Source organism: Phragmites australis, chromosome 18 (genome assembly GCF_958298935.1).
Source record: "Phragmites australis chromosome 18, lpPhrAust1.1, whole genome shotgun sequence".
Taxonomy (NCBI): Eukaryota; Viridiplantae; Streptophyta; class Magnoliopsida; order Poales; family Poaceae; genus Phragmites; species Phragmites australis.
In genome coordinates this window covers 24,525,598-24,540,529 of record NC_084938.1, presented here as the reverse complement: position 1 = coordinate 24,540,529, position 14,932 = coordinate 24,525,598, and the positions used below count along the sequence as shown (strand labels likewise).

The window sequence follows — 14,932 nt, the reverse complement described above, 5'->3', positions numbered from 1 at the left end:
AATTGGCAGATTTCAAAGGATTCCAGGCTTGTCTGGGTTCGATGCAAACGAATTTGGAGTTTTGACCAGATTTGATGTCCTGTTCTTGCCATGTTGGTAAGCCTTATTTGACACCCAAGGTCTTTTCTTTTGACGCTGTCTACCTCTTACCCAGATGAATCATAGTTACTTCTCACCGAATTCTTTGCTGTTAAATCTTATGATCGGACAATCCGATATCATCTTTAACCTCCAAACGGCCCCCACCTCCTGCTGCCTGCAACAATCTCGCCCCGACACCCCTGTCTCTCGACGGCTCCCGTCGCCAATCTGCTCCCGTCGTCCCCTGCCGCGCTAACCAAGCACGGCTTGACGCCTCCGCCCTGGCGTTAATCCATCGGAATTCCTCCATAGCCAACGACCGACGACGTCACCGCCACCTCACCATCCCACCCCTACGCTCGCCTCCTCCGCCATGCCTACCTACCTCCCCAGTCCCCTTTCTAAGTTCGGCAGCAACATCCAGCCCTAACAACCATGAAACCCTAATCCTTGGCTGTTGCTTGCCCTCGTCGAAGCCTTAACCCCAAAATCCCAAAACCCTAACCCTAGAGGCTCGCCGGAGGTGAAGTAGACAGCCGGAGTGTAGGGTGGAGAGAGAATGCAAAAATCAAGTGAGAAAGCATCCGGGCAAGTTGTAACAATCCCATTTCTTTTCGGTTTGGTACGCACGGGGTAAAACTTGCCTCGTCATATTGGGCAGCTTTGTCCAGATTCTGCGATCGTTTCTCGAAGCCAAATTTTGGTAAAGCGCTGCAAAAGCTTACTACTGACTATGGTGTATAAACAATTGAGGTACATGAAAGCCAAACAAAATGTTTGATAAGCTAAAACTGCAGCCATCAATCACAATGACGTTTTTTTGTCTGAAAATGGATATGAAGGAGAATGAGCGGAACTGGCTAGATCCAACCAGCAAAATTATTTCGCGTTGACATGGGAAATGCTGCCCTTTTCCAATTTTTGCGCAAATGCATTTGTCAAATAACAATTCGGTTTCGTACGTTGAAGTGGCGGAAGCAGGATGGAGTCTAGGGGAATCGGGATCCTCAGACTTTAGAAAATCTAAAGTTATGGTAACTTTAAAATATTATGATTTGTTCAATCTTAAATATACAAGATGCAACATTATAGTATTATTGTTTACCTTAATATTATTGTAGCGTCCTTCACAACGTATTATTCTATCTCTGATTTCACCATTGTGAAGTCAAAATATCCAGATCATGCTAGGAAGAGCTCATCTCCTCCCTAAGCCTCTCTCTTGTTCTTCATCTCCCTCTTCTCTCTACTTTCTCTCATTCCTGTCCATAGAGCCGGCAACCTTTTGCTGGATCCGCCGCTGATAAATTGATTCTCCTTTGACATGTATTTATAGTATGTCTGGGGTGACATTGTTTACTAGAATTATCACATCTCAAATTCCAGTTGTGTGATAGTTTATGCTGCGGCTACTCCAAGGAAGCTGCCTTAGCCGAGCAAGAAAATGTGATTAGTGGATCAATGTGTTTGACCACAGCTGCCCATCGTCGGGATTCATTGCACGTAATGATTGGAATATATAAAAAGATTAAGAATTCACTGTGCACGTAGCCAACAATGTCGTGCGCAACTAACATATTGAATTCGTGTTTTCGAAGGTTCTGGATGCAAATTCTTGATATTTAATTCATAACATAACTAAAATCTAAGGTAAAATATTTCATTCCATTAAACTAGGGTCATAGTTTCAATATACTCCGGAGCCCACAACATGCAGTTGCGAATGCAGAGGAACAAGTAGAGAGCTCATCAACCCCATCTCTCTCTTTCTTCCTCTTCATCTTTCTTTTCTTCTCTCTTTTCTTCTTTCTCTCACATCCATAACAAAAAAGATTGTTTTAGAGAACGGTTCAGAGGGACTTCTATTGGGTGCAAAGCAGTAGACCCCCAACTCCCTTGGATTGACAACATGGTACCTCAGCTCTCTTATTCAAAATCGTTGTGAATGTGAGAAGCACGAGAGACATGGAACTAGTTTGACATGGCAACTGCTCCGATTTTTATAGCTTTTTTTGTCGTGCCTAGTAAAAGATTCTTTTCTACGTAATCGTTATATCAAACATCAAATTGAAGAAAGTATAATTTGTCAAAAGAAATAAAAAAACAAAAATGGTAGTACTTTTGCAAACCATGACAATGCCAGCTGCCCAATCACACAACCTGCAGGTTTGAAGAAATGAAGACAGTGTGCAGGCCGAAATAGCGCGCTCCATCAAAAGCTAAGTGACTCGTGGGTGTGGGCCCAAAAGTGACCAAAATTATAGAGCGGCCCACGTCATCATTTCGCCAGCCGCTAGCGGTTCGGGCCTGGCGGGTGCACGGCCCATAAAAATGAGCCCGGCCCAAGTACGCACGCGGCACAGAACTTTTTATTTTTATATTTCTTAAATCGAAAAATTATAAAAATAAACGTCTATTCTTAAAAATCGTACATCAAACTTATATCACCCGTTGAAAAGTCATATGGACGACGAGTTTAAAAATAAAAAAACTTATGTGTTATAGTGGTCTTAAAATTCAAATTATTATCGAAATAGTTTAAAAAATTAGTGATATAGAGGATCCTAGTATGATCTAGCTTTTAGAAAAATGATAAAAATATGATCTGCAAGATAAGGAAAAAGAAGATAAATTTCATTGTATAATAAAAATTATCTTTTTTGTTTCTCATTATACAAGTAATTATTTAAGTTGAAATTTCTTAAGAGCTAGATTATATCATCTTTTGCACCATAATTTTTTTTAATTTTTTTATAATTATTTCATAGTGTTTTAAATTTTGAGGACATAAAAATTTTGTATTTTTTTAACATGTAGCTCGTTAGAAAGTTGGTTGGAAGGGCGATAATAGTGTAGAACTGTAGATGTTCGATTTTTCAAAATATATGCCTATTTTTACTATTTTTCGATTTAAGAAATATAAAAATAAAAAAGTTCACGCCGCACGCGCCAATCGAGTCATCGACATCGTTCGAGCGCACGCGCGATTTCAGGGAGCCAAACCGCAAGGGCGCACGGAGGCACGGAACCCTAGCACGGCCATGGGGAAGGCGGAGCCAAGACCCAAGGGGCACGCGGGCGGCGGCGGAAGCGGCAGCCTGGGGTAAGGATCCTCCGCCCTCCTCTCTCTCTCTCCCTCTCCCTCTCTCACTCTCTCTCCTCGCGAGGTTACGGCCGATCTCGGTTTACCTCTCTGATTGGTTGGGGTTGATTTGGGTTTGCAGGAAGATTTTCGTCGGGGGGCTCCCGCGGGACACCACAGACGGTACCTCACTTGACCCCTTCTATTTATGCTGTTGGTGCGCGGTACCTCACTTAATCTGTGTTGGATTGGGAGATCCCATTGTCGTTCAGTTGTATGATTGTGGTTTTTTTTTTTTTTTTACAACACGGTATGCTTGTACGGTATTCCGTTGGTATCTGGATAGGTGGTATTTTTTTCACTGCATTGTTGCGATGATACTGTGCCTTAGGCGTATTTGTTAATTACAGCGTACGAAAATTTACACTGATGTTTTGTGCTTAGTATGGATTCCGAACCGTGTTGTGGCTTGTGATCACTCTGAGTTGTGCACTCTGCACTGACACAACAACATTCTGATTCTTGTGTACTGTGATAGCTGATTTTTTTTAGTCACAACCGACCCTGTTAGCCATATCTGCATTTTTGCCTGATGAAGATCTTGTTTTGTCTGTATTCTGGTCCATCACTGATGTACATAATGCATAATGCCTAACTCTGTTAATTGGTAACACCCAATGTAAACGCCTGTTGATTTGTACCTGGCCTTTGTAAATCATTCTGTTCATTTTCGTTGCAAATGATGAGATTCCAGTTTTACTTAATGAGGCTAGAGGGTTAAGACTGGTCCATGGGGATTAGTGCACAGAGTATGGCATGATGCATTATGCATTAGCTCATGTATCTGTTGCACTGTAACTCTATCAATTGTCTTGCCATTTGTGCCTTTTCCTTTCTATATATTATCTCTTCACTAGTCTGATGTTGGAGTTATGTCATGAACACTAGTGAATTGCAGGATTAATAGATTCTCAGATTAACTCTACTTTGGTGCAACTAATTTGTTCGATGCTATTTTCCATAGCATCTATGTTTGTGAGGCATTTTGGCCAGTATGGAGAAATAGTTGATTCAGTAATAATGAAAGATAGGTACATATCTCAGCCACGGGGTTTTGGCTTCATTACATACTCTAACCCTGCTGTTGTTGATAAAGTGATAGAGGACATTCATGTCATCAATGGGAAGCAAGTAAGTTGTGTTTCTCAGTATCACCACTTAGGAGTTGAGTTGCTTCATTTTTGTTAGTTCTCGCTTCAGTTCTTATATTTGCACTGTTAATGCCTGCACCCTATATATATGTGTTCTTCTGTATTCATTGTCAAGATTCCACATTCCCACTCTAGATGAAGTGGCTTAACATTCAGGTCAATTACAAAATCTTTATATAACATCAAATTTTTTATCATATTGTTTAGACTAATTATCCTTTGTTTAAATGTGAATTTAGACCTTGCGATTCAAGTGCCTAGATTTTCATTCTTTTTCTGATGTTTATTGAGACTTCTCACTTCTAAGTGCAATGTTTTTTTTGGTTATCTAGTTGTGAATGCATTTTAAACAATCATGAGCGTTTCTACAGTGACTACGTTTAACTGTTGATTGCTTGGTTAGTTCAAGCATTTAGCATGTTAATGTATGTTGTCTTCCAATGCTGGATTTGCAAACTATTAATGGTGTTTCTGATGCAATTTGGGATCAGTTTTACTATTCTGTTAATTTGCTCGTGTTACTAGATGGAGTTATTGCAAATGTGTTTCCCATTCCTCAACTTTTGATCTGAAGTTTCATTTGTTGACCACACCTCATGCATCACCTATTTATTTCTGCAACCCCCTCATGTTCACAGCTGACTGTTACTTAGTTGTATTGTCTTTTGTTTATTCCAGGTTGAGATTAAGAGAACCATACCGAAAGGATCGGTGCAATCTAGCTCTAAGGATTTCAAGACTAAAAAGATATTTGTTGGTGGGCTTCCCTCATCACTAACAGAAGGTGGTATCAGTGTGGCATATGATGATCAGATTTATTTTACATTGATTCTTGCTGATGATCCTTCCATCTGTTTGCTTGATCAGATGATTTCAAGAATTTCTTTGTAAAATATGGGTCTGTGGTAGACCACCAGATTATGCGTGATCATGAAACAAAACGCTCTCGAGGCTTTGGATTTATAGTTTTTGCTTCTGAGCAAGTTGTAAATGATTTGTTAGCAAATGGAAATATGATTGATCTTGCTGATTCAAAGGTGAGTCTGCAGTTCATTGAAGAAATGCCACAAATGGTTATCCCCTCCACTGTGTACTTATGGTGCAAAATATGTAAAGTAATATCTACAGATAGAAAATGCATTCTTCTATTCAAGTCAGCAACTGTGCTAATTTCATGGAACATCATGCTTAATTGATAGAAAAGCCCCATAGGTTATTTGACAGGGCTTAGGTCATTTGCTTTGTTTGTAGGTGGAGATCAAGAAAGCAGAACCAAAGAAATCCTCAAATCCACCACCATTAGTGCATGGTAGAAATTCTAGGTCAGCATATGATAGTGACTCTAGGGATCATCCTTCTGCTGATAACTATGGTGGATTGGCGAGTGTTTATGTCAATTACAGGGGTGGTGGATTTGATCCTTATAGGAGAGATGAAGATTTCGGCGGTAGGCTTGGCAGCTATGGTGGGTTAGGTGAATTTGGCGGTGGATATGGTCGGTACTATCCTGGAATAGGGGGTTATGGAGACGCGTCATCATTTGGTTACCCTAATCGCTTAGGGTTATATGGAGGTTTTCATGGAGCTTATGCTGGTGGGGACTTAAGTGGCTATAGACCCGGTGGTGCTGATGAGAGCTTTGGTGGCCTTGGTAGTTCTGCCTTTGGTGGTTCCGTCTACGGTGGGGCATATGATTCCGCTCTAGGTAGTTTTGGATCTGGTAGCACACCTGACAGGAATAGGGGGAGTTTTACTGGTAGGTCAGGCCGATATCAGCCTTATGGATGATAAGAAGTTCCCTTGAAGGATTAAACCCAGCTTAATCTTCTCTTCATGTTTGCTGCCTGTCACTGGAGGATACCCAGCATGCTAGGAGAGCTGCCTTGAAGGATCGAACCCAACTCAATATTGTGTAAAAAGTTTTCTAGTTCACCTGAGCTTTAACATTTATCAGATATTATGTAGTGTCCAGACTTGACACTAGATGTTACATTTACGGTTTTGTTTAGCATAATATAGAATTCTGGTGTTGCGATAGTTTAATCTACTATGTATGTATACCTCTGGGAGCAGATTAGCAACTGACTAAGGCATTAGGAGGGTTAGTCTCCATCACTTAGGATGTGTTTGGTTAGAGTGATTTCCCTGGATGAGAGATGGCCATTTAGTATTTTGAGCTGTTTGGTTGGAGGGCAAGTTAGATGGGATGGCTATATAATGGGAATACTTATTGATGTGGTACATTTTGATTAGTTAGAGTAAATGCATTTTTTTGTTAGTACGTTTTAAATGATATTATTTTTTAAAACGTTTATCGGATTTGCAATCTAATTGTACTATTGTATTCATTGTAATTAAATCAACAAAACGAGATCTCATATGATTATATTTTAATGAAAAACTAAATATATTACAAGTGGGTCTTATAAAATTTTGGTTAACCCTAACTAAGTTCTATCTGTCTAACTAAAAAAAATTAGATCGCTGTATCCATACTACTAACAAAAAAAAATCGGATCATCTCATCTAACAAAATATGGATAGCCATATTCTCTCCAATCAAACGCACACTAAAGCATCCATCCTACCTGTTCAGGTTATTTCGTTCTTGGATGACGTTCGTATTTTTAGCTTCCATTTGTCAACATTAGTGGTGAAGCCAAAAGATACTGAATTGTATATGTAGCCTATCCGATGGAATACATGTCTTTAAAGGGCAATTCTTTATGTCTTTGCAAAACCCTTCATCCATTGTTTCACTAACTGGTGAAGACAAACCCACTTTGTCAGTGACAAAATGAGGTATTTTGCAAAATCCTATGGATCGATCCAGTTGTGCTATACTTATTGCTCGAGTTATTTCATGCGTATGTGAACGCAGGAACAAAGATGAACCCGGAAAACAAGTTCATCTAGCGCAGTCTTTTGATTCTAAAATAACGTAGCATCATTTGGCTTCATAGAATTGAGCTCTTCATGGTTCTGGGATGCATGACTGAAGTTGTTACACCAAAGTTGAACCATGTCCGTCAGAGACTCTGTAGTCTGTACGACAATGCAACAACTCTTGACTTCTTGAGTGCTGGTGTTACAGTTCATGTTCCCCTAAAATGATGAAAAGTGAAGCACTTGGCTGAAGAAGTAAGCTTTGCTGAAGGTTGTTTATACAATTGCTTCTCCAGTAGAACTAGAACATACAGCTGTGTTCACGAAAGGGACATTTGAACGTGCCTTTGCGTGTATCGTTTTGTCTTTCATTCTAATCATTTCTGATCGAGATTAGCTATACGTTAATACTACCATTACACTGCTAATTATCCTAGATACCCAGACGACAACGCCCTGGCAGCTTACTGCACGGGGCAGCCAGGGGCACTGACCCCGGGCGCCGTGGGGCACCTTGCCAACGCGCAGTGGTCGTCGACCTGCAGCCCCCACCAGTTGACGCCGTTGACGCCCCTGGACTGCAGCACGGCGTACGACACGATGCCCATGAACGCTACGCCGGCGTCCAGGCCGGCGGAGAGCACGTAGTTGTGCCGCGCCCACCACCCCTTGCACCGCCGGTACACGACGTGGTTGAACGCGAGCCCCACGGCGCCCCACATGAGGTAGTTCACGGACCGCGCCGGCGGCATCATCCCCGTGGCGCCGAGCAGCACCGGCATGTTGACGAGCCTGATCCACCACGCCTGGCCCGGGAACGCGCGGGACAGCGCCCAGAACGGCACGGGCGCCAGCGCGCCGGCGAGGAAGAAGTAGTTCATCTTGGAGTAGAGGCCGAGGCGGCCGAACATGCGCAGCGGGCCGACGACGCCCCAGATGATGGACGCGTTGAAGAAGACGTCGTCACCGGGGCACGTCCAGGGGCTGCCCTCCGGCAGCTTCGACGGGTCGCAGATGTTGGTCACGGTCTCCAACAGCCACCACGACGTGCCGAAGTACACCGACGACGCCACGATAGTGCCTACGAGCTGCGAGTTCGACCGACGAGACGACGGCGGCCACAAATTGTTACAGAAATTTTCTTTAGAAAAACTTAATTACCTGAGAAAGATGGAATCAAATGATCGATTAATCACCTGGACGATGAACATGGACCGCGGCGGGATCTTCATGTAGTGACCCAGCTTGAAGTCGCCCAGGAACATTATCGCTTGAGACATGCTGATGTAGCCGTACGTCTTGAAGGCGACATTGGCAAGTGGCCTCCCCGGGTACAGGTACCCGATGATCAACTCGGTGACAACGTTCAGCCCAGGTTGCTGCAGATGATCAACCCATGGTCATTCCGATAATGGAGAACACAGATTCATCCGAGGGACAACCGTAAAAATGCCAGCTTTTTACTTGATTTGTTGTCGCGGTGATGATGCCGATCGGAAGCGTGAAGAAGAAGGCCAGGCCGGCGGCCAGTAGCACGCCCCAGTACGGCAGCTGCAGCTGCCGGCCGAAGCCCTCGCAGGTGAGCACCGAGAGACCAAGCACGAGCACCAGCATCACCTGGAACCACCACTGCGGCACGGCGGTGTAGTTCTTCTTCATCAGCCTGGTGTGCACGTCGCCGGTCTGCGCGCGCACCGTCGCCTTCGTCTGCTCCCATATCGACCTGAGTGTAAGAACAATCTCAGCGCGCCAAGATCTCTACTTGATCGCGGTTGATTCGCCGGTAGAGTACCTGCCGTGGAAGAGGGCGACGTGGGACAGGGTGGCCGCGAGCGTCGCGAAGCTCAGGCCGTAGGTGAACGAGAAGAAGATGCTCAGGTTGATCTGCCCGGCGCCATCGTACCCTGCCTGGCTGAACTGGAACGTGTTCGGGTCGAGCACCTGGTTGACGTCGTACCGGCTGCCGTTGGCCATGAACACATGGGAGGAGATGATCGGGAACCGCTTGGCCCCGTACGCGTTGGTCCAGTAGGCGATGGGCACGATGACGTAGACGATGAGGAAAAAGCCGGCCATGATGTTCATGATGGCGAATGCCGGCGTGGACAGCGGCGTGCCGAGGAAGCCGGCGACGGTGGCCCAGTCCAGGCCGAAGGACCCGACGCCGAGGCCGTAGACGCCGGAGCCGATCTGCTGCGCGGTCACGGAATTCTTCCACACCAGGCAGACCAGGGAGATGGTGGAGATGGTCGGGAAGAGGTAGTTAGGCACAATGTAGTAGGCGAAGCTTGTGATCAGCACGGTGAGGAAGAACTGCAACCTGGTCATCCCTCCCTTCGGCCTCTTCTCCTTCTCATGCAGAGCTCTGAAAAAACAATCAAAATTCAAAATCTTTTCCTGAATAATCGATTAGTTCGGTACGGCTGAAGGACAGGTTGGTGATCAGAGAAACAAATGGATTGGAGGAAAGGGTGGGTGTGGTGGAGACCTGAAGAGGGAAACTTGCACCAAATTTGCAGGCCACCACATGTAGGGGGAGTCCACAAGAAACTTTCTAAAGAGGCCAGCCCAACCATACCCCATCAACTGAAAATGAAACATATTTATGAACTCAAGACAGTGTAAGAAGAAAGATGAACTGAAAATTACTTGGATGTGAAAGCTTGTTTTACCTGAGTGGTTTGAGTGAGCAGCATTGCGGCAAGAGGATGGATCTCCCGGTGATAGAACGCCTTCATGATGGTGATGATGCTGACGGCGTAGACTGAGTTGGAGCCGGTGTTCGCAAAGATGGTGATCAGGACGTGCTCCTTGAGGTTGAACGGACCCGGGTTCAGCGAGAACGACCATTTGGTGCCCTTGACCCTGACGGCCTTCCTGGGGAGGCAGGCGGCCATCAGCTTGCCGAGCGGCAGCACGACGATCTGCACCGAGAGGGAGGAGATGTACAGCGGGTTCTGCCGGTAGCCGAAGAACTGGTTGGAGAAGGCCAGCAGCGCGCACGAGATGAGCCCCAGGAACCATGTCCTGAACGTCAATGCCGGCAATGCCGGGTTGTCGGTGATCAGCACCGTGAGCCGGACCTCCTCGATTGGGCAGTCGTCTACTTCCTCTGCAGAATCTGAGCAGAAAATCTTTGCTTCACTTGCAGTGAAAAGAAGAAGAAGAAAAAAGCTCATACTGAAACAAATCCTTTTATCTTGCATGTTTCATTTCAGGCTGCTGAGTATTGCTGCTTTGGATGAAAAGTTCGTCAGATTTCTGTCAAGAGCAAGAAAACGCACCTGCTTTTTCATCTTCTGTGTCCGGCCTCGCATTCCGACCATCGGAGTGGCTGAGCTCGACCTGCTGCGGCTCCATTCCGGCGCTCCTTGCCAACCTTTCACCTAAGATTATGTTGCTTATAAGCTTTCTGAGGATGGGGCACCTTAGAAGATGGTCCAATTAGAGGCCGTGTTGGTAGCAAGTTGCTCCTGCCAAGTGACAAATAGAAAGGTTAAGGGTCGTCTTCATCCTCTCAGATGTTGGCAAGTAAATGTCACTTATGTGAGTGATGCTCGAAAGGATGGTCACCTAACTAAGCTTCCTCTTCCGCAACTCTATGGTCCCCTTGCACAGTCATATTTACATAGGCATGCAGTTCAAAGCTGTGAAGGAACAGCTCGACTATTTATGATGACATGAAGGTTGGTACTGACAAAGAGCCAATGAAGAAGCATCTGCAGTACGATACTATCTATAGCACAGCATTTTAGCAAATAATTAAGTAGTTTTTTTTTATTTATGGTGATTAATTGATTATATATAACAGACATTACTATGTCCAAATGCTTAAAAATGATGGATAAAGGTTTTTGATGTGAATGGTGGTTAATAAACCAGCTACTGTTCTTTGAAATGCAATGCTAGTGACTCTTTGAGCAAGAGTTTCTCCTAGCTGTGCTTAGTTCTCCCATGCTTGACAAACTTCTTGTCAAGCACAGCTCAAGGCATAGTTGATGCTTGATAGACCCACGTATCACTTCACAAACCCATCACTGAAAAATAGTCAATTTCTTGCTGAATGACAGCATATGGGTATCCCTGACAAAGTAACACAGTACCTGAGATGTTAACTTGTGAGTATATTAAGAGTCATTCAGGCTTACATCTATGTAGAATGCAACTCTAAAAGTATCTTTAACTGAACTCTCATTTGACTCCTACCCTATTTTTGAAGGACTACAGATTAAAAATCACCTTCATTAGGCCCCGTTTCTTTGAGGAGCTCTAAATCTTCTTCCTCATCCTTCATATCTAGGGGTTCTCATCTGACCCCTCATCTATAGCTAGCCTACTCTCGTGCCGCCCCACCCACACATGGCCCCACTGCACAGCCCCCTACTACGTCGCCGTGCCCATGCACGGCCCCTCCCGTGCCGCCGCGCTGAGCTGTGGAGGCGTGAAGAGAGGGAGGTCGGGAGAGAGAATGAGCGGGGAGAGGGAGGGAGCTCGGGCTGGCGTTGGGAGAGGGGCTCTAGAGAGAGAGGAAGGTCAGGGAGAGAGAGAGTTACAAAGATATTAATAAAATATAGATGATTCGAATATAGAGGTTAAATACGAGGATTCGATTGTAATGCGCTAAAAAATATAAGGTAGAATCTAGATAAGAAACCTCTAAATACAAGGAATAAAGATAAAATATGAGTAGCAGCCGGTTAGAGATGTTACAAGACGTTACACTTGGGATCAGCTGAAGCGTTTTGTCTTAAACCGATAACGATGACGTAACGTCAGTCTTATCAATATTATTTTAGCTTCCACTACGACAGCAGTAGGGAGCAAATCTGAGTACAAGTGTTTTTGCTTTTGAGAAGGGAGCAAATCTAAGCACTTAAATACCAAGAAATTAGTTAGCCAGGGTCCTAGAAATATCATGGAGCACCAAGAATCGATAATCTATTTATTTTTCTTGAGAAGGCCACACCAACGTTTGACCGACCGCATCCAAGATGTATATGATCACTTGAGTTCTTCACTGAAGAGTATCTGTCAATAAACCCCCAAAAATTCAGCTGCACATTAGTAGCGCAATTTGGATTGCTCGCAACTCACAGCTACATATATAATGCCAAGGAGGATGTGTCGGTATACATGGATACGCCGGGAATCTCTGATGCTTTGATACTGACACAACCTAGGAGACCATCATTTCTGCCACTGAAACGAACACAATAATAGGAGGCAACCTTATCAGGATTCAAGAATATTTCGCACGATTTATACAACGTGCATTTGCCGGAAGAACGATTGGCACTGCAAATATCAACGCCTCGGTTGATGATCTTGCCGCGTGTGAACGGCTTATTTCTTGATCCCTCGCATCTTGATTCTTTTCTCTAACCAAGATTCGACACTGACAAAAATTAATCGCTCTAGCCCACAGCAGCGAGAGTTGGTATTACTGTACGTTTATGTGGTGGCGGTGGTGGTCAATGTTAGGTAGGAGAAACAGTTTGCTACAGCTGTGTTAATTTGGATGAATTTTAGTACAAAACGTAGAGGTCAAGAGGCCAAGATAAATTGTTTTGGAAGAACTTTTTTGAAAGGATATTTCGTCACAGCATACTCACGTTATCACGTACGTGAGATTCTAGTCGGAAGCTGCTGAACACGGATAGAATTCTGGACCATAGTCCGGTGGTTCTTAGGATTGGTGTCTCAAGTAAGGCACCCCAAAAGGTTGGAGCAACTCGGCATCAATATCGGTTACCTGGTAGTGCAATCACTATTATTACCGGTTTAAAACCGGCAGTGATGCCTTTTTCACAAAGCAAAAAAGAAAAAGGAACAAACCTTGCAACTCCACCAACTATCAATGCTCCTCACTGCCACGGCTCCCACCGACGAGATCTACCAATGAGATCCAACTAGATTCGCCGTCGTGCCCCTCATTTCCCACCGACGGGACCCCACTGTCGCGCTTGTCGCCCCTCCATGGATCCACGCGTCACCGCCCTCCTATCACCGCCCCTTTGGGACCCACGTGCCGCCACCCTCCTAGTGTCGCCCCTTAACGGATACATATGCCACTACCCTCCCAGCATCCCCCCCCCCCAAGGATCTCATCGCGGGTGAGCCATGGGCGAAGCTGCAAAGGGGCGAGGGCGGGGGTGAAGCTACAGATCTAGAGGAGCGTGATGTGATGAGGACTGCAGTGCAACGCGGGAGGAGGAGGCCGGCGAGAGAGGAGGAGGCCGATTAGAGAGAGAGAGAGAAAGAGAGAGATGAGATGAGATGAGTGTGCGGGTGTGGGTCGGGACTTACGAAATATCTATCAGTGGAGGGGTGTGGGCAAGTACTTAGAAAAATCACCCTCGAGATGGGTTTCACTGTCAGTTTTTTTAAACCAACAGTGATAAGTAAATTATGAGTGTTGATTCTTGATAAAAATTAACAGTGATCATATTTTTCTTACGAACAGGTAGTGATAATTATATTATTGTTGGTTTTTAGTGAACTGGCATTGATAAGTAATTTATCAATGCTTATTTTTAATAAAACCAGCAATGATCCTATTTTTCTTACAAACTAGCAATGATAATTATATTACTATTGGTTTTTAGTGAATTGATAGTGATATAGGGCAAAGAAGGGGTGTTCTGTAGTAGTGGCCACTGTCGGTGGGTAGTGCAACTTATGAACATATGGGTAGATTGTAGGCACTTACAGGCGCAACACTCTTATGAGATTGATGTCGAGTTTGTCGTGGTGGAATAAAGCGTGCACGTCCTTAAAATCTATCATGAGATATGAGTCTCCGCTTAGAAAAACATTAGCAGGGACAGAAGTAGTGATTATGGAGAACCCCGTGCGATATGCCCTCATGTACCATTCGTGGAATCTCCTCATCTCCCATGGACCTTCTTAGAGTTGAAACAATAGCAGAAATGGCTTGCCATTCTCATATTTCTCAGGAATATCCGGTGTAGACAAGAAATCCATCTGACGGGTACTTAATATTTTACCGATCACTTTCGCGAGATCACCCTTCATTAGAGATTTTGGAGTGGATGATGCCTTTGCTTTGGAGGACAGAAGCCACCTCTTCACCGGAGATGTTAGAGTTTTTTCGTATGGGGTAACCATGATAAGGACTCTTCGATGCTCAGGTGAAGGTGCTGGAGGCGTAGCCGCTGGAGGCGCAGACGCCAGAGTCGCAAACACTAGATGCGGAGGTGCCGACATCACAGATAGTGAAGCACGATACGAAGATGTCTGAGGTGGAGAGACTGGGCGCGGGGGCGAAGGTGCCTGAGGCGAAGAGGCTTGGCGCTGGGATAAAGGTGTTTGAGGTGGAGAGACTGGGCGCGAGGGTGAAGGTGCCTGAGGAAGAGAGGCTTGGTGCTGCGGCAAAGGTGCCTGAGGCAGAGATGATGAGCGCGGGTGCGGCCGTGACGCTGGCGATTGTGATTGCTGATGGATGAAGATGATATCCCGTCTGGGCCACAGAATGAAGTTGCCAACAACCTCATTGAGAATCTTGATACCTGAAGGGATCGGTGACGTCCTAATAGAGGGGTGAATTATGACACTTAGAACTATTTTAGCTCTAAAAACAACACAAGATAAACCTATATCAATTTCAATCTAAATGTGCTCTAGGTTTATCTAGTGTGTCTACTCTACCGAT

The 14,932-nt window shown here is 44.8% G+C and overlaps 2 protein-coding genes across 4 annotated transcripts; one reads left to right on the top strand and one right to left on the bottom strand.

Annotated features, from left to right (window-relative positions):
• The first annotated feature begins 3,044 nt into the window (after nucleotides 1–3,044).
• On the top strand, nucleotides 3,045–6,411 carry LOC133899146 (heterogeneous nuclear ribonucleoprotein 1-like). 2 transcript variants are annotated; one of them, XM_062340101.1, is made up of 6 exons: nucleotides 3,045–3,184; nucleotides 3,306–3,346; nucleotides 4,191–4,354; nucleotides 5,053–5,158; nucleotides 5,242–5,411; nucleotides 5,626–6,411. In XM_062340101.1, the coding sequence occupies exons 1-6, from the start codon at nucleotides 3,123–3,125 to the stop codon at nucleotides 6,160–6,162; spliced, it is 1,080 nt and encodes a 359-aa protein (XP_062196085.1). In that variant the 5' UTR covers nucleotides 3,045–3,122; the 3' UTR covers nucleotides 6,163–6,411. The 2 variants fall into 2 exon arrangements, with proteins under 2 accessions (XP_062196085.1, XP_062196086.1); XM_062340102.1 differs by lacking the exons at nucleotides 3,045–3,184; nucleotides 3,306–3,346 and having other exon boundaries at nucleotides 4,263–4,354; nucleotides 5,028–5,158; nucleotides 5,242–5,447.
• Nucleotides 6,412–7,508: 1,097 nt separating this feature from the next.
• Nucleotides 7,509–10,794, bottom strand: LOC133899145 (oligopeptide transporter 1-like). 2 transcript variants are annotated; one of them, XM_062340099.1, is made up of 7 exons: nucleotides 10,545–10,794; nucleotides 9,933–10,381; nucleotides 9,767–9,846; nucleotides 9,053–9,625; nucleotides 8,725–8,983; nucleotides 8,457–8,639; nucleotides 7,509–8,348 (listed from the first exon to the last, which is right to left on the bottom strand). In XM_062340099.1, exons 1-7 carry the CDS (start codon nucleotides 10,618–10,620, stop codon nucleotides 7,725–7,727), a joined length of 2,244 nt encoding a protein of 747 aa, XP_062196083.1. In that variant the 5' UTR covers nucleotides 10,621–10,794; the 3' UTR covers nucleotides 7,509–7,724. The 2 variants fall into 2 exon arrangements, with proteins under 2 accessions (XP_062196083.1, XP_062196082.1); XM_062340098.1 differs by having other exon boundaries at nucleotides 9,749–9,846; nucleotides 10,545–10,792.
• Nucleotides 10,795–14,932: the final 4,138 nt, after the last annotated feature.